Source organism: Glycine soja, chromosome 3, assembly GCF_004193775.1.
Source record: "Glycine soja cultivar W05 chromosome 3, ASM419377v2, whole genome shotgun sequence".
Taxonomy (NCBI): Eukaryota; Viridiplantae; Streptophyta; class Magnoliopsida; order Fabales; family Fabaceae; genus Glycine; species Glycine soja.
The window spans coordinates 385203-410372 of NC_041004.1; the positions used below are offsets into that span (position 1 = coordinate 385203).

Here is a 25170-nt window from a genome sequence, read left to right on the forward strand (position 1 = left end):
TTCAATCATTTCAATAAAGTATATTATATTTACTGGTTTTAGTTATTATTATTATATTCACCTAAAAAAGTTATTGGTATCATATTAATTTGTTAATTGTTGATAATGATGAGTGTTAATTTATTATATTAATTAATTAATAATATAACATTAATTTTTAATACTCAAGCTGTCGTCAGAGTATCGAGACGTTGAAACCACTGCACAACTATCAAGATCCTACAAAGCATCTACACTTCCTATTAGTATGAATCTTCTTAGACTAAAGTGGTTCAATCCAACACAAAAATAACTGAATCAAACTGAAAAATGATTCTACCAGCATAAATACTTTTGCAAAATGGTTCTGATTTTTATATAAAAAAATGGTTCAATTTTTTTATAAAAAAAAGTAGTTCAGTTTGATTCTTAAATAGTTGTGTTTAAATTAGTTTTTGGGTAAATAATCATTTTGTATCTCAACGTGTGTAATTCGATGATAAATACGTTACTGAAATATGAAAATACAAAGTTTGATTTTCAAAATTGTAAAAAGTGCGACAAATATATTATGTCGTTAACTTTTATCTGTAACTGTTAATAAGATAACCTAAGTAGCACAAGGAATTAAAAATGATTGTCGTGACCATCTCTAATTATCAACATATGGACATATTTGTCATATAATATTTTTGGAATTTTCATCTTTCCACTTTTTGGGTATATGAATGGGTAAATAGTCACTTTTGTCCCCCTGAATGTGTAACTCAGTGCTAAATGTGTCATTGAAAGATGAAAATATAAAATTTAGTTCCCGAAAGTATAAAAAGTGCGACAAATATATCTGGTCATTAACTTCCGTCCTTCACCATTAATAAAATAATCAAGATTCAAATGAGTGAAATATGAGATATATTTATCTTTTAGGGTAATTTGGAAAATTTGTAATGATTGATACATTGTTACAATGTTTTATTTCGATAAACTGATACAATTTTATTTTGGATAATTTCTATTGTGACAGACAAATATGATTAATAATCAATATCATCGTTATTATTATGTTTGTTTTAAATTATGTTTGTCAATATATTTTAAGTGATTATTATAATCTTCTACTTGTAACGATATAAAATGGCCAAAATTTATCATAAAATTATATTTTACCCTAAAATGAAACAACATTTCGAGTCTAATAAGATAGTCCAATAGAAACATACTGATATTTAGGTCCAATAAAAAATTACTGACATTTTCATCTAATAATGATAACTTATTAATATTTTTTGTTCAATAGGTCCAAAAAAAAATTACTAACATTTCCCTCCAATAAAAAAAATATTGATATTTTCGTCCAACAAAAAATTATTAACATTTATGTCCAAAAATAGTATCTTACTGACATTTTTGTCCAATCTAGTCAGCATGACCGTATCGGCAATCAATTCAGTAACAAATTCGTCTTTTAGTATCATGTAGGCTATTTTATTAGCAGTGACAGACAGAAGTTAACGGCTGGATATATTTGTTACATTTTTTACACTTTTGGGGACTAAATTTTATAATTTCATCTTTTAGGGACTCATTTGTCAACAAATTACACATTCAAAGACAAAAATAATCATTTACCCTTAGTTTTTTTAATACCTCTACTTTTTTTACGGTCAACTAGCAAAAATACAGTCATTATTGTGTCTGTGTCTATATTTTTATTACATTATTTGATTTTTATCACACTAAAATTGTTTGATATATTATTACACTCTTTTAATCAAATGTGGTCTAATTTTGTCATGTATTTGTATTTGTATGTTTATTGGTATATAGTTTAAATTTATTTTAAAGTAATTTATAATGTATTAAAAGATGTTTGTTAATTAATATGTCAATGGCGGATCTGAATGAAAATGAGCACAAATATTTGAAGCAAGGTTTAAACCTTATGGATGAAAGAAATATAATAGGCAAAATTGCACTTTTGGTCCCCCACTTTTGTTCTAATTTTACATTTAGTCCCTCGATAATTTAATTCACAAATTTGGTTCCCCTTTTTTATAAATTCCTGCAATGTTAGTCCCCGGACGCCTCAATTGGACATTGACCGTTAACCTCAGACGTTGACTGCCACATGTCAACGTCTGAGAGGTTTCCTAAAAAGGCTTGCATTTTTTTTACCCAGTTTATTTACGCTGAGGATAAATAGAGATTGTTGCTTGGCAAAAAACTTTCTCTGTCAACAAAATCCCATTTCTCTCTAGAGGGCCCTCTCCCCCCCCCCCCCCCACCCCACCCCACCCAATGCGCGATGGAGTTGTTCTCGCCGAGCCACGAGCCCAATGCATTAGCACGTGCAATCGCAAATTGCTTGTAGTCGCCACCATTAATATTGTTTCCATCATCGAAAATGACATGGTTTCTGAAAAGGTCATCTTCCTTCATAGGTTTTGGAAACATTGCACTCTTCTTCATCTTCTATAGTGAAGCATAGCCATGGACAACACCAAAGCTTCATGCACTTGAACTTCTAGGTGCCAATCTAGCGCATTTGGAGAAGGAAATGAAGAAACCCTAATCAGCGAGAGTAGAAATAGGTTTGGGGGAAGTGAGAAAAGATGGGAAATTAAAGGTAGAGAGAGAAAGTGAAGAGACAGGGTTGAATGGATTTGATCGGAACTTGGGAGGTGTTCTGCTGGGTTTCTTGGGATGTTGTTTTTTGTCTTCCTCTGTGTGGGGTTGCTTTGTATCTGAGCAAAACGAAAAATTCATACTTTTTGTGCGCAATTGGATAAAAAAATGCAAGTCTGTCTAGGGAACTTCTTAGACGTTGACACGTGACAGTCAACGTCTGAGGTTAACGATCAATATCCAATTGAGGTATCTAGGGACTAATATTACAAGAATTTATAAAAAGAAAAAGAACCAAATTTGTGAATTAAATTATCGGGGGACCAAATGCGAAATTGGAGTAAAAGTGAGGGACCAAAAGTGTAATTTTGCCAACATAATATAATATAATTGAGAGGAAAGATTCATCTAAAAGTAGCTAATCATATTTCTCAACAAAAATTAGGAAATATTTCACACCAATTTCATGCTAAAATAAATAGTTATTTGAAATTTTTAAAATTATATGAAAAAATAGTGATACTCAAGATTTGTTTATACTTCAAGACAATATTAAGGATTTTGTAGTGTGTTAAAAATAGCTAATTAAGATTTTAGAAAATCATTCAAATATATTGGCATAATTAATTTGATACAAAATGAATTTAATTTTCAATTTCCAATTTTTAAAATTAATTTTGAATTTTTTATAGAGAAATTTTGTTGATAAAAAATGTAAATGTTGAATATAACAAATTTTGTTTTATTTCTCTCTCATGTTAATCTTAGTTACGGGTACATAAATTTTGTAAAAAAATGGATAATTTCACACAATTAAAAACCAACAACTTTCTTCAAACAAGTAATCATTGTGAATATAAGGGATAGTTTAGTTTTAAAGTTACTTTTTTCTTTTAAGCACTTGATTTATGGGCAACCAAACTTTGAATAATTTTTTTTTTTTCTAAAAACACGACCAACCACACTAATTAAAAAAAATACATTAAATTTTATTTATAAAATTAAAAAAATAGTATTTTGTTGTGTCTGTGTATGCGTTTCTATTAAAGAGAGAATTAAGAAAACACAATCGTTATGGCTTGTCTATGTGTCGTATATTTGTTTTATAGTAAGAAAATAATTCGCATATTTCTTTAATACAAAATCATTTTAATTTAATTTTTTAAATTTTTTTAAAATTAAATAAAATAATCCTTAAAACTCATCATCCATCCGACCTAGCTTGGTAATTGAATTAAAAATTCAACCCATTTAAGTAAAGTACTCTTGAATTTTACTGTCAAACATTTATCACATTGTTGCACTCACATTCATAGCCATCTTTGAAAAATCATATTACAACGAACATTAAATTTTATCTAATTTTTTAAATACTCTTACATTTGATAAATAAAAAACTTGACATCATGGTTTAAAAACAATAATAAGTCTTTACCTATTAAGTGTAATTTTAATACAACTATAACAATTACAATGCAGAGAAGAAATTAAACAAATATCAAGTTGAAGATTCCAAAAAAACAATCAAGTGAATGCTTCCATGATGCTCCTTTCACTCTTTCAATGTTCTAGTAGAGAGTGAGAGTCCTTATGACCATAATGTATGTATGCACCAAACTAAACTGTCTGGATTGAATTTCACTGTCAGATTGTTTATTTATTGGCGATAAAACAACATCTATGAACTTAAAACTAAAGCAAAAATATTGAAACTTCATGAATTAGGAAAACCTAGCCATACTCATGAAATGCATGAAAGTAGCATAAAACATGTATTATACAATAGCACAAATAATTAAACCAAAAAATGTTTCTTTCTTAACTTATTAGAATAGGAAAATGGTTTGCCAAAGCCAAATTGAATTGTTAAAAAAACAATTTGATTCAGTTAAAAAAAAGTTCAGTTTTTATAGTTTTGTTTAGTTATTAAACATTTTTATTTGGATTAAGAAAAAAGTAACACTCTCCTAAATGACATGCATGAAAAAAGCATCACCATAAACACCACCAACCATTTTCACACCCTACCGCAAGCCTAATCATAAAGTTTTCCTTCAACTTCTAATGTTATCGACCAAATTTAATTCATAGCTAGGCAACCATCAATCAAGATGAGTCTTGAATCTTGAAACCAAAATCAAGGTTATACAAACAAATGATAAGATAAAGAAGAACAATAAGAACACTAAGGCATGAGAAGTCCATTGAAAATGTCAATTTTGAAGGATTTATATAGAAATATCAATTTGAAATAAGAACCTTTGCTTTATTTTATGTCATAGTAAGAAGGAAATGTTTTTTGATGGGTCCACCTAAATTTAGGCATCCTTATTCCTATTTCATTTCAATCAAATAATTTGTCTCCTTCTCAATTCATTTTTCCTTTTTTATTTTTTTGATATTAAGGATGACAAAACACCTAAACCATACTAAACACAAATTCTATGGGATGTGGTTAAACCCATAACATCCTTCAAAAGAAAAAACAAAGAGCCAACAGGTGGGCTATCTAAAAAATATGCAAATCAAATCATAGTCATGAGCTAAGCTTGCTAAACAATCAACTAACACATTCTCATCTGTATAAACATGAGAGATTTGAACTTGCCAATCTTTTTGGATCCACCACTTAATAACTTCAACTATAGACCTGAAAGGGTGTCCATGATGCACTCCTTGCAAGACAAAGTTCATAGCCATTCTTGAATCACAATCTACATAAATGTATTAATATGCATAAACCAGGCTACCTGAAGAGCAATTGGGACACCCCAAAGTTTTGTCATTAGCACACTAAAGGACCTAAGGTTCCTAACAAAACATGTGAACCATGTCCCATTTGACATTCTAAAAGCATCAACATATGTTGTTTGTTGGTTAGGACTTCTAACTGATGCATTTGTATTCATCTTAGTCCAACCAGACTTAGGAGGAACTTAAGCCAAGGGCGTCAATTGTTTACTACCTGTGACCCCTCCTGAAAACATGCCCTTGCTCGAATATCACGAGCTATAAAGAGTCCCCACCAAAATCATTCTCAGAATAACACATGTTTATTATGAGAAAACCAAATGAGATGAACTCCCATAGAAAAATAGTCTTCCAAATAGCTCCCTCATTAATATCAATCTTAGATTTCAGGTTTTGCAAAAACCAATCCAACACATCCATGTCAAAGAAGTTGTTATCGACATCAGGAAAAAGTTTGAACCAAATGACTTGGACCTTTTCACAGCCTCACAACAAATATAGAATGGATTCATCTTCATAGGACAAAGAAGACATAAAGAGTTGTTACCAAACTCGCTTTGTTGCTTAACCCGCTTCCCCATTGAAACACATTAATCACAACTCCTTTACGCACATCTTTCCAAATGAAACAATGGTCATGAGGTTGAATATCCAGGGACCAAACGTGCTTCCAAATACCACTTACCCCATGAACTTCCTCACCTTTAAGCAAAAAATAAGTAAACTTTGTAGTAAATCCACCATCTAGTGTATTTGCTCAACTAATGTGATCCTCCCCAATGTCTCGTGAGGTGAAACACAACCAACAATCTTTGCCAACAACCAAACAGGGATAAAATGCTGGAAATGAGAAATATCCTAAAACCCTCTATTTTGATGTAATCACTTATAAATAAATTTACTTCACTATAAGAAGGGTTCTGAATAAGAAATTTAAAAATAATAAGACCAAATGACAATCATCTGTCTTTCCAAAACCTAATCCTTTTCCCATTTCCATCAACTCACCTACATCCCAAAAGAACAAAATTCCAGACTAAGAAAATTTCTCGTCAAACATCTGAACAATTATTCATACGTCTAATAGAAGGTAAAGAATGATCATCACAATTATATTTACTTTTAAAACTCAAACCCACAAAGCATCATGATCAATCACCAAATCCCAAGTCTATTTCATAACAAGAGCACAATTAAAAAGTTTTAGATCATGAAATCCCAAACCATCAACATCCTTCTCATGACAAAATGTATTCTAACCAATCGAGTGACATCTCAGATGATTCGAAGACTTATCCCACACAAAAACTCCTATTCAGGCCCTCTAGTTTATTACAATCCTGATTTAGGAGAAGAACCATTTGCATGATATACGTCGGAAGAGCAACAATAATCGCTTTGGCTAAGGTACATCTCTTTGTAAAAGAAAGGTTATTTGTCTTCCAAGAGCTTTGAATTCATGGAGTTGTGGGGGTGGTTGGGGAGACAAAAAAGAGGAAAACAAGAAAAAGAGAAAAAAGAATGACTTGTCGTCGTCAAAAATCATCTTCAGAGGCACTGTTCGATGGTCCAAAGAGGTGTCTTTGATGCAAGTAGTTGAGAGATAATTATTTAACAAGAAAGATAAGGATAAATCAAGAAAAAGAGAAAAGAAACTAAAAAATAAAAAAGTAAAAAACTCAAATGTTACTTAAAAAAATTAAAATATGTAATGGTAAAAAAATAGTGTGAGAGACATGCTAAACTCTGTCCACTCTAACTAATGCCACAAACAAAACAAATCACAATCCACCGCTATTTCCTCTTTTTTTTTTCCCAATGGACGGCCACTCCTCTTATTTTAACCGTAGGGGGTCCAATTATTCGTCTAAGAAAGCAACCCTTGTCATTGACTCTTTCTCCCTTTGGAACCTAAAAGATAAAAAGCTAACCAAAAAAATTCACAACAAAGAACAAAACGTCGCTTTCATTCCCGTCACCTCTCTCTCAATTGCACTAAAGTGCTAAACTAATCCTTTCGTAATTTCCACTTTTATTAAATATAATAATAACACCCCGGAAAAAGAAAAAGAAAAACAGGAGTCGCTGACACTGAGACCCTATGTCCCCAATTAAAAAAAACAACACCAAGGAATTTGTTTATTAACAAGATCAAGAGAATGGAAATTATTATTACTACCCCATGCATTTATACTTTAATAAATTATTATTACTACACAATGAGTTTGTGAGGGGAAGATTGTTTATTTGATTTATGTAAAATACACTTTTAGGAATGAATAATAAATTTGAAATTTAAATTCAAAAACCAAAATTTATAGGAATAGCTAGAGTATAATTGAAATTGGAGGATATAAAAGTTTAAAATCTTAACTTAATAATAATAATAATAATACTAATAAAATAAGATTAAATTATTTATTTGATTCCATAATTTTACGATTCGTATCTTTCAATTCTTATAGTTTGAAAGTAATATTTTTTTAGTTTTTATATTTTATATTTTAATTCTCTTTTAGTTTTTATAGTTTAAAAATTATCTTTTTAAGCCTTATAATTTATATTTTAATTCTCTTTTAGTTTCTATAGTTTGAAAATAATTTGTTTAGTCTATTTAGTTTGTATACCTTTTAGTCTTTATTATAAAAAATATATATAAAAATAATTAGTTACATATTAATTATAAATTATCAACTATTTATTTATTATAAATTATCTTACGATAAATTAGTTACGAATTATTTGTTAATATTTTTGTAATTGATAATATTACTCATACTTTGATGACAAAGACTAAAATAGAATTAAAATATAAAATATAGATTAAAAAAATACTTTCAAATTATAGAAACTTAAAAAAATAATAAGAATAAAAAAATTACTTTCAATTACAGAAACTAAAAAAGAATTAAAATAGTATAAGAATTAAAATTTAAAATTATAAAAACTAAATGATAAAATTATAAACACCTGTAATTAAACTATAAAATAATAATAAACACCCACCAATGGGTAATGCCCTGTTGTATTGTAGTAGTATTGTACTGTACAGTTCACACAGCACAAAACTAACACACGCATGAGCAAACTGAAAAAGTGAAAAAAAAAAGCTCAAATATCTTTACCAATAGGCGACATAACTTTGTGTAACGATAACAAAATAGCACCGTTTGTTTGTGTTTTTGCCATGGTTCCCAAAACTGTAGCGAAAACCATCACAACCTGGTGGTGGATCGGTTCGATCTGCGTCTTCCTCTGCTAAACTGCGTACTTCATAACCCCCCAAAAGAGAATTTTTTAAAAAAAATTTGGAGAGAAAAAAACAAAGAGGTGAAGATCTGAAGGCTTTGTTGTACCCGCTTATAACACTGAAAAATGCAAGGTATCATTCTTCATCTTCCTTTTTTTGTTTTTCTGAACCCTAAATTCTCTCTCCTTTGACTCTGCTTTGACTAGAATTCATTTACTCTTTGCTGGGATTGACTCCGCTCACTTTGCATTATTTTCTCTTTCTTGTTTGTTATATTTCTTTTTCAATTCTGTTTTTTTTTTTTCGTTTTTGTGTGTGTATTTGTTTGAATTGTGCTTGTGGTTGCATTCTTCGATTAGAAACTTTTGTGGGCGTGGGGAGGTTTTGCTTTGAGAAATTGATGATGCAATTCAACAAAGGACTTTAGGGTGTTTCTGTTATTTTGCTTAAGTTGTGGAATTGGTCACACTGTATTGTTCTTCTCAAAGGTCCTGGTTGGATAAGTTTCTCTATATTCACCCGCAAGAGAAAAAAAAATTAGAAGGAAAAATGAAATAAACTTTCTCCCATAGTCTAAAATTAGCTATGCATATGTTAAAATCAGCCTTTTGGCTCCAAAATTTAGCTTCTCCAATAAGCTTATTTTAACTTGCACACAAGCTATTTTTTGCTTGTGGAAAAAGCTTATTTCATTTTTTTCTTCTTTTATAAGTGTTTTTGGAGAAACTTATCCAAACAGGGTCTTGTTGGTGGATATGGTTCATTAGTTCTTCACACACAATATGAATGGTTGCCTCTTGAGAGCCATGTGGACTTTAAGCTTATATTGATGCATTAGGCTTTTGGGAAAGACCAAGCTGTGGTCATCTAATTCAACTGCAGATAATTAAATTTAAATTAGTAATGCTAGGACCTCAGTTTTGTATACCTTAATTTGACTGAACATAAAGGCTATGAAATTTCCTTATTATCGAGGGATGTTGGTAATTGTATTTCAGCTGGAACTGTGGGACCACATTATTTTTTAACTTCTGACTTAAAGGAAATTCACATTAGATAAGCTGATATGTTAAATCTGACCATATAATGAAAGGGGTATTATTTGTCAAGCTTACCTGTCAAAAAAGGAAGTGGTGTTGTTTTAAATCACACCCCTGCCCCCCAAAAAAAACCCATCCACTTTTTTTTTAAATTTTTTTTTTTGAGAGGGAACAGCTATTAAAATGGAATCTTCCAGAAGGAGCCTCTCCAGGATGGATTTGTTATGTTTGATTGTTTTGATGTCACTTTACTAAATGATATAGTGGTTGTGGGCTTCCACATCTAGTTATAAGTGAATATGCCACATTTTTCAGTTTTCTATATTGAATTTCTACTGTCAGTTTATGCATTACTTTTTTATCTCTGAAATTTTGGATCACTTGAGAACTATTGCTATCTTTTCAACTTAAACTAATGAAGGCCTGATTTTACTATCTTCACATAAAAATGAACTATAAATAGTAATACTAATGAACTTGGATACTTGAATACTTGTCTACAGGTAGATCCCCAGACCAGGAATCAGTAGGGTCTGGGACAAAGAGGTCCAGTGTATCATCGGGGGGTAGGCCTCGAAATCAGAAGGAGTTCTTCTATAAATTTGTTGAAAGTGACAGCCTGACTGCAAAACTTGTAGATTGGTTTGAATCTGTAACAGAAAAAAGTGAATTGAAACAGCAGGCATTTGATGTTCCATTTGAGTTGATTGAACTTCAAAAATTTGATTATGCATTGGAAGGAATTTCATTTCAGCAGCTAACACGAATGCCCAATGCTGTTCATGCTTCTACATCTGATGCTGTAGAAGCAACAGCTTATCTTGCTATTGAAGATTTTCTACATGCAAGTATAAAAGGCTTGTGGGAGGCATTTTGGAGTCAAGATGAGCCCATGCCTTTTTCTGTGGATTGTCTGTATAATGCCAACATGAAGTTTTATCAGGCTGAAAAGGCAATTGCAAATGGAAGGCTTGGAGGTCTTTGTGGCACTGGTATATTGCTGAATAATCCTAGACATCCTCATGGAAAATGGGATCATGTCCTTGAATTGGCACTGCTAAGGCCTGATATTGGAGGCCATGCTGTTGGCAGTGACCGCCAGCCTTCTCCATCAGTTCTTGGAGAAGCTCTATTTTATGCTCTTCGAATGCTATTGGCAAGGAGTTTAAGTAGACTGAGTTTCTTTCCAGATCCAAGCACAGTGTTTGTTCTTCTTGTTGATTCTCAATACGGGGGTGTTGTAAAGGTTGAAGGAGATGTAAATAAGCTCAATTTTGATATGAAAAATGTTTATGAATGTGCTGCTGAATGGGTAAAAAATCATTCTAGAATTTCTGTTTCTCCAATTGATAGGATCTGGAACAAACTTGGAAATGCAAACTGGGGAGATATCGGTGCTCTTCAGGTGCTATTTGCAACCTTCCACTGTATTGTGCAATATGCTGGAATGCCCAAGCACTCTGTCGAGGATTTAGCTGCTGACCATAGTTCACGCCTCCAAACAAGAAGAGTTGAGAGGCAGTTAGGAGATACAGGTGTAAATGGAAATGGCCTATTTCGATACCAGCAACGTAGTGTTTCCCCTGAAATTGTTGAAGTTCAGGATGATTCTGTCAAAGTTGATTCCAAAGAGTCAATGATAACAGAAGGAACCATATTATGGCTGGAGGATTCAGATTGGCAAAAGGGTTATCAGATAAAAGAGGTAATCAACACTAGTGAATTGACATACTTCATTGCATCTCATGTTGAAGACCCAGGACAAAATCTGTTCCTATACGTGGGTTCTCATCCGTCCCAGCTGGAACCAGCATGGGAAGATATGAATTTATGGTATCAAGTTCAGAGGCAGACCAAAGTATTGACTATAATGAAGCAGAAAGGTCTATCAAGCAAATATCTGCCTCAATTGAGTGCCTCTGGTAGGATCATACACCCAGGCCATTGTCGCCGGCCCAGCTCTGGTGGAAATTGTGATCACCCTTGGTGTGGGACCCCTATTCTTGTGACCAGTCCAGTTGGTGAAACAGTAGCTGAAATGGTACGCACAGGGCAATTTGGTTCAGATGAAGCTATCAGATGTTGCCATGATTGCTTATCAGCGCTTTCAACTGTTGCTTCTGCTGGAATTCGGCATGGAGACATCAGGCCAGAGAATGTGATCTGTGTAAAGTCTGGTGTGAGGCACCCTTATTTTGTTCTAATTGGATGGGGCCATGCCATTCTTGAAGATAGGGATCGCCCTGCCATGAATCTTCATTTCTCATCTACTTATGCACTTCAGGAAGGAAAGCTATGCTCCGCTTCAGATGCGGAAAGCCTAGTTTATATGCTTTATTATTCATGTGGTGGAGTTTTCCCTGATCTAGATTCAGTAGAGGGAGCGCTACAGTGGAGAGAGACATCTTGGTCAAGGAGATTAATTCAGCAGAAGCTTGGTGATATCTCCACTGTGCTGAAAGCTTTTGCTGATTATGTTGACAGTCTCTGTGGGACACCATATCCCATGGACTATGACATATGGCTGAGAAGGTTGAGGCGAAATATTCGCGAAGATGATCATGGAAAGGAAATCGATGGAACGGGCTAGGCTTTTAAACTGGGTACAATTTCAGAAATGAAAACTCTTCATCTTAACGTGTTTCTCATTGCAATGCTTGGACTTTTGGGTGGAAAGTCAATATTTAATCTCTGATGCTCATGCATTTGTATTCCTTGAACAATTGGTTTGGGGAATGGTTAGTGCATTCCATGAAACGAGCATATCGTGATTGGTCTTGTTGGTATAGGTTGGGCTGGCTGCTCTATATCTTCTATAAATCTTGAGACTTGATTGGTGGCATATTTGGGTATATGAAGAATAGGCATTCCTTCATTTTGAGGAGCCAAAACATGACTTTAACAGCTTTCTTTTCCATTTCATTTTTCTGGTGTTGAGTTTCTAATTGAAGTAATCAAGCTGTATTGATAACATCATTCATTTGTAAAGATAAAAAAGGTCTTTCTAGAATGCATGGTGTTTGTGCAGTTGCTTGGTTCCTGGCCATTCTGAACGGTACAAACTGCACATGGCATATAATCCTATTCTGTAAATGTGTTGTTTTTCTTGTGTTCGTTCAGTTTCTTTTTCATTTTTTACATACATCTTCATTCAGTGTTAGTGTGAAATTTCTTGATGGAAGTTAATGTTCTTTCCTGCATCAGTCTAGTAGGTGCAAATGCAATTTTGGGACGAGATTGTTTTTAACTTTGTGAAAATTTAACCGATTAAAGTTTAAAGGGAATCAATGAATAATAACACCATAGAAACTAACAGTATTTGTTTGCTTAATTTTAAGGCTTGCTTTTCTACTTTTGCTCGTGCATGCATTAGAATTCTTCTTTACCTCTCTAGTCCTTCTTGGAATTACTTAAATGAATAGCTGCCAAATAGCAAATGTAGTTTTACAAGGGACAAGTGGACAACCAGAAAAAAGGATAAAACTTGTGTTTTTTCTTTAGGCGTTTATGGTATTATACTTTAATCAAAATTGGAATTTTACTTTATTTTAATGATGACTCAGATAAAATTTTAAACTTTGATTGGACAAGTGTTATAAGTAAGGTTTTTGAAATCGGATCGAAGAGTGAATTGATGAAGACACTAGTTCAAGGTTTAATGATTCAATCATAGTTGAATACTATGAATTGAATTTAACTGTTTTTACTTTTTTAATATTATATAATATTTAAGTAATAAAAAAATTTAGACTTGCAAAAATTTAAGACCTAAAGAATTACTCATTTATTTCCTAATTATAAGATTTTTTAAAATAATCTGTTTGTCCCTTTTTATAAGATCTTTTTTTAATTTCTAGATGTATTAACTACTTTTTTTCTACATACTCTTATTTAATTATTTTCTATCTAAACATTAATGAGAAACAAGTAAGTGGATAGAAGAGAGAATAAAAGGATAATTTTAAAATGATAGTACAAATAATTGACAAATTTAATGCGATAATTATTTTTCTTAAGGGGCATGAATTAGTTGAAATGACCTTATAATTAGGGATGAAGTGAATATTAATTAATATAAATAACTAAATATATGTTTATTGTTAAAATTTAATAATAGTAAACAAAATAATTGATACATATTTAAAATATTTAAATTGTATTTTTACTTATCTTAAAAAAATAGATTAACTAAAAACATATAACATAAAATAAAAATAAAAATTAAGAAGATCAGTTCGATATCAATTTTTTGTACTAGTTCAACCCACTTTTCATCGGTTTTGAGCCGGGTTAATCGGTTTTCATCGATTCTAAAATGCTCTAATTTTTAAGAGTGTTCAGATCAATTAGTAGGTTGATTCCTGGTTGAATTGGACGGTTTAGTCTGTTTTTTAAAACATTGGTTATAAGCACTTAATCGTAATGTACTTTTAAAGTTTTGTTGAAAAAAAAAGATGAGAGGAGGGGAGGCAAAATTTTAACACATGTTAAATAAAATTAACAATGACTAAATTTCACTTGTCTAAAGTTTAGTTAATTGAAAACAAAAGTAGTTCTTTTGGTGAATGACCTATCAAAGTAGTTAACAAAGAGTATTATGACTAGACAACTAATTTTTATCAAATTATTAACGTTTTTTTTTTTGGAAGGAAGTTTATGCATTGTAGCTGTAATCATTTTTTTTCTAAATAAAAATATCTACAAAACCAATCAAAAGTAATAAGGTGCTGCTGCATCATTTCTAAGGCACAGGTTTATGAAGCCAAACTCCAGCCTCTTGCACTTGGATGACTTTGATTAGATCTACTCGTTTCTTTTACTTGAGATAATTAATTTAAAAAACTGTAATTTTTAATAAATATTTTACTAATATCATCTAAAAATAGATACTAGAACTGTAGCACACACAAACCACTCTAAGTCCTTTTACATTTGCGAACAAGAAAGCAAAAGCATTAACATTCCATGTGATGATCGTGCGCATTCCATATTTTCCTTTAATTACTTTGGCCTTGGCTAACACGATTTAAACTATTTTGGTGGATACCAATATCATAAAATACTACTTTGATATATTGTGAGAGGATAAAATTAAAGAATAACATACATTTAATATATGTTGTGGTTCATTTCTTTTTATCAGTTATGTTGTGGTTCAATTCAATTTTAAACACAAAAACTAAAAAAAAAATCAAATCAAATGAAAAAAATGTTCCTGTTTGTTGGATGAATCCGGTGTATCCATGAGTCGAGAGTCAAGAACTAATTCACCCATGTCCAAAGATTGATTTAAGGAACTCACTTTTTCCAACAAATATTTTTCCTTATGCTCGGACCAGAAATCAAATCTTTGATCATATAATTATTATTAACAATTTACTGGAGTTCTTTTTTTTTAATTAATAATTAATTTAACAGTTTGAATTGGTTGCTAGACACCCCTAATCGAATTTCTTAAATCCCATTTTTTTCATCTTATTCGATTCATTACTGTCTACTGATGTTCATGTTTTTTTTATGTTCTTTTATTATTTCTTGTCTTTTCCGCATCTAAAGAGCCTATTTTCCACTGTTTACGTTCTTACGCTTCTCTGTGCATGCCACGTGTCCTTCCTCACCCTCTCTTCCTCTTCGTGATCCTAATTCTTCTCTTAAATTCTCAACGTTTTTTTTTTTTATTATAAATATTCTCTCTTTTTTTCTCTCCATTTTTGTTAGGCTTCGTGAAGAGTCCATGACGCCATTGTTTGATTTTTCTACGCCAGCGTAACATTTGTGATGGGTGCATTATTAATATTTACGTGATCAACATTTGGCTACAATAATTGGTTACCCTTGTTTGTTTAATGATCTTGTGGGATGAATATGAAACTTGTTGAGCTGAATCATAGTCGACCAAAGCAATAAAAATGCTAAGGAATTACGTTATTCTATGTAATAATGTCACACAAGAGTGCTGCTGAGGCATATTACTCGTGAAAATTGTGAAACAAGGTCTATTACTAAAGAATTGAACTGTGTTTTATTTTATCCCTTTGTTGATTGTAGTAGTTGTTGGAATTTATTGCCATAATGTTCACTCCTTTCTTTGTTTGTGTCATTATTGCTTGAATTTTAATTTGTTGTTTTATAGATGGTTCTTCCAACAAGTGGATGAGATGGTTCTTCCAATTTTGATTGAAGTATAATACCATAAGAAAAGAACTCATGCATTGGCTGCATTGGTGCAGACAATGATGTGTCTTGCTTGTTTGATGAAAATTGAGTAGATTCTAGTTAAATGAAGACTACTAGAATTATGTTTAGTCCCTCAAAATATTTTGAAATTTTAGTTTGATCTCTATAAAAATTTAATATTTTTTTTCCTCCATTATTAAGCACGTTTATTAAAAGTAACATGGTTTTGGTCCATTAGGTTTTTTCCTACATCAAACACATTTACAGTTATGTGATTTTAGTCCCTTAGGAATTAAAAATCACGTTTCTCTTGTTAAAATATAGGAATTAAAATTAGAACATTTTGAAATATTTTGAGAGATTAAAAATATATTTTACTCTTAAATAAATTGTAGACAAATACTAGTATTTTCTTTGGCCTGTGGTTAGATAGCTTGTTCTTGGCCAATGTTAAAACTCTCCAAGTTCATTGAGTTTGAGATAGTCGTGGTAGGAAACTTGGTTCTAGTTTGGGGTTTGGGGGGGTTCTGAGTTCATGCTTTGTGGATAGGGTGTGTGTGTGTTCATTTGATTTATGTTTGTAGAGAAAATGATGCTTCGTGGTGAATATGAACCAATAGAGTAAACAATGGTAAATTGAATGAGCTAGATTGTGAACAGTGTTTGAAACAAAAATGGTACTACTTAGTCCTGGTAATATGTTGAGGAAACTCTGTAAATGCATTGCCATCCGTTTTCTACTTTTCTTTAATTCTTTTCTTGTCATTTTTCATGATCCAAATGACACCTATAATTGTCCCAGCAATGCAATATTAATCATCAGTCATGGATAGACATGTATTTTGTTATCCTATAATCACATATATCCTCTGTTATGACCGTTTTTTTTTATTTGTGTAATATTTTCCAGATCATTTTTAGGCATAACAAAAGACAAAAAGAAGATCCAAGAAGCTTAGAGATCTTGTGCCAAAAGATAATATCAAAGCGCTGGTATTTTTCTTTCTTCATTAGGTTCAGAAGGTGAACTGTGCTATTCTTGCATATTCTTTTCTTCAAATTTGTGGCAAAAGAGGGATTATGGGGCATTATTACTACCATTAACCCTTTCAGATTCCTTTTCTTTTTCAGGGAATTGGGTATGAGGTGGCGAAAATCTTATTCTTCTTTTTTTTCACTTGTCTTTGCATTAGTTATCACACAAAGAGATTTTTTTTTTCTACCTTTAAGAAAGTTTAGCAAATAGCAAATGAGTTCTTCTCTGATTTTCTTACCTTTTAAACCATGCTAACATGAAACAGTGATAAGAAGACAACCATTAAATCAGTGGGACATAATCAACATAAGTTTAATGAATTGAAAATACTTCATCAATTTCATTAGTACATATGCAATTGCAATATGGTGATTTTGGGAATTTTAATCCCAAATTTAAAACCAATATGCCTTTTAAGTTGAAGCTGTCTATTTAATAGCAATTAACTAGAGTATAATGGGATTTTTGTAGCAGTTTTTCAATTCATGCACTCATGGCAAACACCTAGAAGTAAGGCTTATTTTGATGAAGATATAAGGTTGACTTAGTGGTAAAGGGTGAAGAGAGGGAGGGATAAGTCGCGGATTTGAATCCCCCTGCTAACAAAAAACTAATAAATTAACAACTAACATTTGCTGATAAAAAAAAAGGCTTATTTTGTTGGTTTTTCATATTTCAGGATGTTTTAGCTTGATTGGGATTTGAAAAGAAAAGATGTCGTTTAAGAGATCGAAATCAGAAGCTGAAAAAACTTTATCTCCTGAAGAGCAGCAGACCATGGTACTAGACATTAATCAAGCCCTATTTTATGAATGTGAAGTGATAAATTTGATGTATTATTATTGTACATCAATGTAGTCTCTGATATTCTTCTATCTTCATCCAAGATTTGCATGTACTCATATATTATTTGTTAGACAATCAATTATTTTTTCTTAAAATTCCCAACCTAACAAGAGTCAGTGGTGCTAAGTAAGGATAATTGATTTTCTTCCTAGTTTCTATTTCAATTTGGGTGAGCAGGGAAACTAGTCTACAATTATGGGGTTGTTTGAGGGTCATTTTATGGAGAAATAATTTTGAAGTGGAAAAATGTTTGATTTCCCCCCTTTTTTTGTTTGTTTTAGATTGGAGAAGTTAGAAAGATAATTGGTCCAATTGCTGACAAGTTCTCTACTCTGTGTTCGGATGCATCAGTTCTAAGATACCTTAGAGCACGAAACTACAATACTAAGAAGGCTGCAAAGATGTTGAAAGGATCCATAAAATGGAGGCTGGAGTTCAAGCCAGAGAAGATCCAATGGGTGTGCATCAAATATTATTTTTTTTATCTATCTTTTTCAATAAAATAAAATGGAATATATTAGAGTTCAGTTTGGAATAGAATGAAGCATGAAAGTTGGTTAAATATCCTAGTTTTCTAAATGCTTTGTAGTACAGTTACTGGGGAAAAACTTGTGAACTCAGATATATACATATATAGCTCAAACCCAAAGAAAATCAACTATCTAGTTTTATAGGTGTACTAACTGTAACTAGGATAGATTAATCATTTTGTAATACTAATAGTCAATGAAAATAAGTAATTTCGGTGGCTTTATCAGTGAAACTCTCTCGGTCTAAGTTTTTTTTTTTTGTTTAGCCAATTACATAATAGAGTTCCTGGGCATGACAAGAATGTTTTAACTAGTGATGAGTTGCATACTGTTTACTAGATAAGTGAAACTGAAAGACAATTGTCCTTTTTTTACTTTTTATGCAATTAGGATGATGTTGCTCAAGAAGCTGAGAGAGGAAGGCTATATAAAGCTGATTACATGGACAAGCAAGGAAGGATTGTTTTTGTTATTAGACCTGGTATTCAGGTAGTCTATATAAATTGATGAGAATAAAGTTCAAATTTCATTTTTTGTTATGGTTGTACACTTGTACTTGAGCAGTTGAGCCTTCTTGTTTGGATGTCATTGTCATTGTCATTATTATTGAAGTTTGAGTAAATGGCCAATTTAGTCTTTGAAAGTGTGATTTACTGTCACTTTAGTCCCTATAACTAATGAAATTCAAAAAAAGTTCCCAAAACTGTAATTTCTCACTCGTTTGAGTCCAAAGTTACATTCAACATGTGACTTACAGAGATGAAATTTAGGGACATAGATAGAATGAATTACAGTTTCAGAGTTTTTTTTTTCTTAGTTTTGTTAATTCTATGGACTAAAGAGACAACAGATCACAATTTTAAAGACTAAAATGGCCATTTACTCATGAAGTTTCAATGCTTTGACAAGACTTCATTTATCCAATTTAGAGTGCAAGCAGCTCATGTGCCCAAATCAAGTACCTTATTTACTGTTTGGAGAATGCCATATGGAATATAAGTTCCAATCAAGAAGAGCAGATGGTTTGGCTTATTGATTTTCAAGGGTGGAGCACAGCATGCTTATCGTTGAAGATCGTCCGAGATACTGCTCAAATCCTGCAGGCTCATTACCCTGAGAGGTTGGGCCTTGCAATCTTTTACAATCCACCAAAAGTGTTTGAGTCATTTTGGACGGTATGAAATCACAATATCTCCTGTCTTCATCATTGTCTCCTTTTCATTGGGAAGGAAGTGGGAGGATTTTGTGAGATGAGAGACTTGTATATGTAATGATATTGGCTTACTAATGTTGTCTGATATTGATTATGAATGGATAGGGAAAAAGTTTGTCTCAATTGCCTGGCTATTTTGTTTAGTATTTGTGGTTTCTGCTGTAAAAATTAAAAGGAAAAAAAATGTATTTATTCTTTTGGTTAAAGGTGGTCAAAGTCCCTATACTTTCACATTGATGAATTTGGTTCTCAAATTTTAAAATTGATTTAGCCTGTCATCTCTATGAATTCATCCTGTTTTCAAAAGTTAGGAAGGACTAAATCCACTTGGTTTTAGGAGAGACTAAATCCACTTGTTTTTTAAAGTTTGAGAACCAAATTCATCAATATGAAAGTATAAGGACCTTGGTTACATTTGACAGAAAATATAGGGACTAAAAACACATTTTTTCCCAAATGAAAAATTCCACAGGAAACAGAAAATTTGAAGATACTTTTGGTTTATTTTTGTTCCACTGTGCTGAATCATAAAATCTGAGAGAATATTATTCCAATTAGAGTGAAGTAATACTAGTTTCAAGTGAGTTATGATAGTTCATATCAGATGAGTCTTGTGATTTATAAATAGAAAGACAAGCCAGAATTTCTTTTGCTTTCCTTTTCTGTTGAAATTTGTTATGGACATCTCTTGAATTTAGTGTTGTTATATTTTCTTTGTGTGTTTTATAAGCATGTTTTTCATGGTACCAGATGGTGAAACCATTTCTAGAACCCAAGACTTACAAAAAGGTGATATTTGTTTACCCTGACAACCCAAGGAGCCGCCGCATGGTGATGGAGGAACACCTTGACATGGACAAGCTGGAATCCTATTTTGGTGGGAAAAATACGGTTGGATTCAACTATGAAGCCTATGCTCAGAAAATGAAAGAAGATGACAAAAGCATGTCTGATGTTTTTGATTCATGTTGTTCATCGTCGCCAGGTTTTTTAAGCTCCGAATTTCATGAATCGGTGTAGTCAGGAACCAATGATTCTGAGGATGAAGCATCTAATGATGGAGTAGTTTTTTCCAACTTGGAGAAAGATGATGATAGTAGTCCATATCAGAAGATGCCTTGCTCCCAACATGAATCAAAAAAGACATGAAGAGCTGAATTAGAAGAGAACTAGGCACTTGGCAGGATTAACTATATTATATTACTCATTCAAATTTTACACAAACACTGAACTTAACCAGTTTGTACTATTGGTTTGAATTTTGAAAGTGACATCTGAATCATTACTCTCAACCAATGCCCCACATGGTCCATTCTCCATAGCAGCTGGCATCAATACATGGATGCACCTTTTCCACTGAAAAGGAGAAGAAGTTTGAGTTGGCTCATATGGAATGAGAATTTCAACCAGCACTCAGGAAATAGAAAGTTCAGATTTCTTTCATGTTACTTTTTCCCCTCTCTCTATGCTGGAGTGGGGTTATGATAGGGTGTGTTTCAGTATTCTTTATATCTATTTTTTCAATGTCAAAAGCTATGATGAGAAACACCACCTACCATCCTTTCTTGTACTAAGGTCCAAGTCCTAATTAAATGTGTTCACTGCCTGAAATACTAACACAAAAATGCCTTTTCCTATAAACATCAAAGTTTAGTAGAGACAACGCATTTTCCATTTTGATGTATATGCTAGTTCATGATGAGGTGTCAATGTGCTGGAGAAATTACATCATCAGATCAGCATTATAGACTTGGATAGTGGTTGTGCCTTTACAGAAAGGTAAGAACACGATTCATGTAGGGTAACATCTAACTTAAGAATACATCATACCAATTAGTTAGTACGATGAGATTGTAATATAAATTAGGCTTAAATATATTGTTTTTGGGTAGTTGTAAGTTTGTAATTTTTCAATTTTAGTCTCAATAAAAATTTATGTTCATTTTTAATTCTTATAAGTTTGTATTTTTTTAATTTTGATCCATATAAGATATTTTGTTTATTTTTAATCCTTGTAAATTTGTGTTTTTTCAATTTTGATCCCTCTAAGCGCGAACTTATGTGGGATATACATAAAAAAATAAAATTTTAAAGGGACTAAAATTGAAAAAACACAAATTTATAAGGATTAAAAATAAATCAAGAAACTTACCGAGACCAAAATTGAAAAAACGCTAACTTACAAGAACTAAAATTAAAAAAATAAACTTACAAAGACTAAAAAATAAAAAAAGCTAACTTACCGGAACTAAAAACATATTTATATTTAAATCTATAAGGTAACTAAAGTTTTCTCATAAGTGGAAAAGAAAGATAGATAGAGAAAAAGAAAATTGAAAAAGGGTTGCTAATCTTTTGGTCCTTTTATAACTGGGTAAGCATAGTTTATGGACAAAAAGTGATTTCTTTAGTTATGTAAGGTGCTGTGTTATTAGACTGGTATAGGTTAGCTTTTATAACACCTTGATCTTTTATATATATATATATATATATTTTATCCGTAAAAATTGAATAAGTATCAAATGTTTTATAACATTTACATATTTTATTCAATTCAGTTAGACCTTGATGATTTTGTTATATTATCTAAGGAAAACAAGGATATTCATGTTAAGTATAATAATAGTTCAATACAGAGAGCGTGGGGGCAATTTATAGGTAAATTATAAAAATGTTTTTCTATTTTCTATTTCGCGTGCAGTTTACTCTCTAAACGTTTTATTTATCTGATTTCATTCGGACAACTATCTGAATTTGTCGTTTACCACTTTCTAATTTATTAGTACCTTTTAGTTTTAGATGACAAGTATATGAAATTAACACAAAATGGTTAATAGCGGCATCGTCATGTTGTAATTTTTTATTATCAATTGGAATTCGGGGTAAATTTCAGTGATTAAAATCTTGAAAGAATAATAAACTGTATCGGTTGAATTTTCAGAAGATAAAATTCAAAAGAACGAAGTTGAAAAGTGATTTTTTTAAGAAAAAAATGGCATGGAGTGATGTTGTGAATGGTCATTTTTTTTGCTAATTGTTAATTTAATGCATTGTATTGGATAATCCAACGAATTAGTTGTGTTCTATAAGGTGTAAATAAATTAAATTATTAGGTTTAGATTTTAAACTACAAAACTTTAAGGTCAAAATAACTTTTTCATATAGATAGATAAACAAATAGAAAGATGAATCAAAATGACATTAAGATAACTTACGCCATTAAATAACTTTCAATTAATTTTATCTCAAAACACATTGATGGGATGATAATTTCTCATATATAGATCATATCTATCAAATTTTATATTAATAAAAATTATTTAATATCTCATTCATAGATCATAATTAATATAATATATATTTTTAAAATATATTAAAATATAAATTATTTTTTATTTTTTTATTAATATTTAATTTTTATAAAATTTAACATAATTAATGAAAATAATATATAATTCAACAGTTGAATTAATGAAATTCTTCACATTCTATATAGTTTAAAAGGAAAACCCTTAATTGCTGAAATGACTTTTATCCAACTAATAATATTGTACTTAATTATATGTTTAGTTACCAATATAGAATGTAAACTTGATATTCTATATTGGTAATAATAGTTGGGTTAAAGTAAAGTAAACTCTAATATTTTTTTTCCAATACTTAAACTGTTACGAGTTCATAAGTGAAGTTTACGTAAGTGAATTCATATGTATTTAGGATTCAAAGTAAAGTTGACGAATTTTTCACTTCTAAACTTCACTCTCATAGTACCCCCACCATGATATGATGACAGATTCACAAATTGTAACATATCCCGTTGATAAGGTTAATGACGTGTTATAAAATTTGAATCCAAAATACATATCTATGAATTCAGGATTGCTTCAGTAACATTTGATATGCCGGCAAATTGCAAATGTCTGCTAAACATAATTTTGGGCATTGATTCCCATTCATACCAAGGTAAAGACTAACAGAATTTGAATACATGAATATGCATTAATCAATCCATGATTGCTTAAGTAACATTTTATTTAGCAAGTAAACACATTCACATGTTTAAACTTCAAAACACTAATTGAACTGTAAGAGTTTTACCTCAAGCATTATCATCATTTATGGAAACATATGGCATGACCAAGCACCAATTAACTCAAAATCAATCAACAAAAATTATTACTCAGCGCGAGACTTGACAATGAAATTTTGGCGACTTATGGGATTCATGACCACTGGTGGACCGGCAGTACGAGGCCATGCCTGCAATTTTTTGTCAGTCTCTTCTGCCCACTCATTGTTTGTAATAGTTCCAGGGGTAGAACCTGAAGAAAGAAGTTAGCAGTTACATACTGCTGCAACAGCTACAAAGCAAATCAATTCCTATGATAAACACAACTTACCTCCAAATAGCTTTTTGTCTGAAACATAATAATCACAAACCCATGCAACTCCAAATGATCCAAGAATAGCAGAAATGATATACTTGCCTGACATGATTACAGACTACACTACACAAAACAAAAAGAATAAATAATTTAAGTCAAAATTCAAAAGAGAAAGAAAAAGACTACATGAATGACAGACAATCCTATCCAAATAAACAAAGGGTATGACACAAGAAAATTGCAAAAAAAAAAAAAAAAAACGATCAGGGTTGATTTCACACTCAACTGCACAGGCACTAAAAGCATGGAATATGAAACCATGACAGCCAATATGGTAAAGCAACAAATTCCTAAGATCCTACTAACTCAAGAGCATAACAATGGAAGTCCCTTTGACAAATTAACTCCATGCTAAATGCTAAACATCCTAACAACCGGAGAAACAAGGATATGAATCATGAACAAATATAAAAATCCAAAATTGATTGAAGAAAACAGTAACCACAAGGAGTCAAAGCAGATTGTGTACATCAAAAGACAATTGTCAACAGAAAAAACTCTACATTACATGTGGCAACAATTTTAGACTAAAACATTAATATGCCCACAAGATGGGGGATTATGTAAAAAGTACAGGCCAACAACCCATAAGGAAATTAATCAGAAATTTCTGTTGGCACCACCTAAAGGGTATCAGTGAAGACATTCACACAACAAAATCCATTGGAACCACAGAGCGTACATAGAATAGAGAAGGTAAGGCATTGTCACAAACAACAGCGTATAGAATTTAAAGGCAAATTTTTTAAAGGAAATCAAATTTCGCACAAAATCCAATCCACAAATCGACACAATTAATTGGCAGAATCAATTAAACAATAGCAAAAATCGAATTAGATATTCAGATATCTGAGATAAAAGCTCGCGAGAGATGAAATTGAGAAAGCTTAGAGAAGAGGGCTAGGGTTAGGATTCGTACCTGAAGCCTTAGATCCGTTGAGCGATAGAGCGAAATGGAAGAGATGAAACACTACGTTTTTACTTCACTTTTCCGCTTTCAATTATTATTCATACCTCCCTTTGTTGATAATGTACCTCCTTTTATTTCTTTTTGCTTCCAAAAATAGCCTTTTGTAATGGTTTAATTAAGTTTTTCATACCTGAAAAATAGATTGTCAGATTACTACCTAACATTCATTTTTTTTCAACTAAGTACCTGAAAAAATTTTGTTTTAATTTACTATCTACTGCTAGTCTTTTTCCGTTAAATAATGACGTGACAGACGGAGTGTCACATCATCATGCCTTATCACTAACACCTCAGGGTCACATCATCAC

At 31.6% G+C, this 25170-nt stretch overlaps 3 protein-coding genes across 4 annotated transcripts; 2 read left to right on the plus strand and 1 right to left on the minus strand.

The window, feature by feature from the left end:
• Nucleotides 1-8403: 8403 nt before the first annotated feature.
• On the plus strand, nucleotides 8404-12787 carry LOC114405697. The gene is made up of 2 exons (XM_028368156.1): nucleotides 8404-8737; nucleotides 10149-12787. Exons 1-2 carry the CDS (start codon nucleotides 8731-8733, stop codon nucleotides 12233-12235), a joined length of 2094 nt encoding a protein of 697 aa, XP_028223957.1. The 5' UTR covers nucleotides 8404-8730; the 3' UTR covers nucleotides 12236-12787.
• A 2523-nt stretch (nucleotides 12788-15310) lies between these two features.
• On the plus strand, nucleotides 15311-20739 carry LOC114405698 (phosphatidylinositol transfer protein 3-like). Its single transcript, XM_028368157.1, has 7 exons — nucleotides 15311-15639; nucleotides 16733-16815; nucleotides 17538-17638; nucleotides 17986-18162; nucleotides 18625-18723; nucleotides 19164-19409; nucleotides 20198-20739. The coding sequence occupies exons 3-7, from the start codon at nucleotides 17573-17575 to the stop codon at nucleotides 20465-20467; spliced, it is 858 nt and encodes a 285-aa protein (XP_028223958.1). The 5' UTR covers nucleotides 15311-15639; nucleotides 16733-16815; nucleotides 17538-17572; the 3' UTR covers nucleotides 20468-20739.
• Nucleotides 20740-23364: 2625 nt separating this feature from the next.
• On the minus strand, nucleotides 23365-24932 carry LOC114405699. Of its 2 annotated transcripts, none has more exons than XM_028368158.1 (3): nucleotides 24812-24932; nucleotides 23848-23955; nucleotides 23365-23769 (listed from the first exon to the last, which is right to left on the minus strand). In XM_028368158.1, the coding sequence occupies exons 2-3, from the start codon at nucleotides 23939-23941 to the stop codon at nucleotides 23624-23626; spliced, it is 240 nt and encodes a 79-aa protein (XP_028223959.1). In that variant the 5' UTR covers nucleotides 23942-23955; nucleotides 24812-24932; the 3' UTR covers nucleotides 23365-23623. The 2 variants fall into 2 exon arrangements, with proteins under 2 accessions (XP_028223959.1, XP_028223960.1); XM_028368159.1 differs by having other exon boundaries at nucleotides 23848-23950; nucleotides 24812-24929.
• Between the last annotated feature and the right edge of the window lie 238 nt (nucleotides 24933-25170).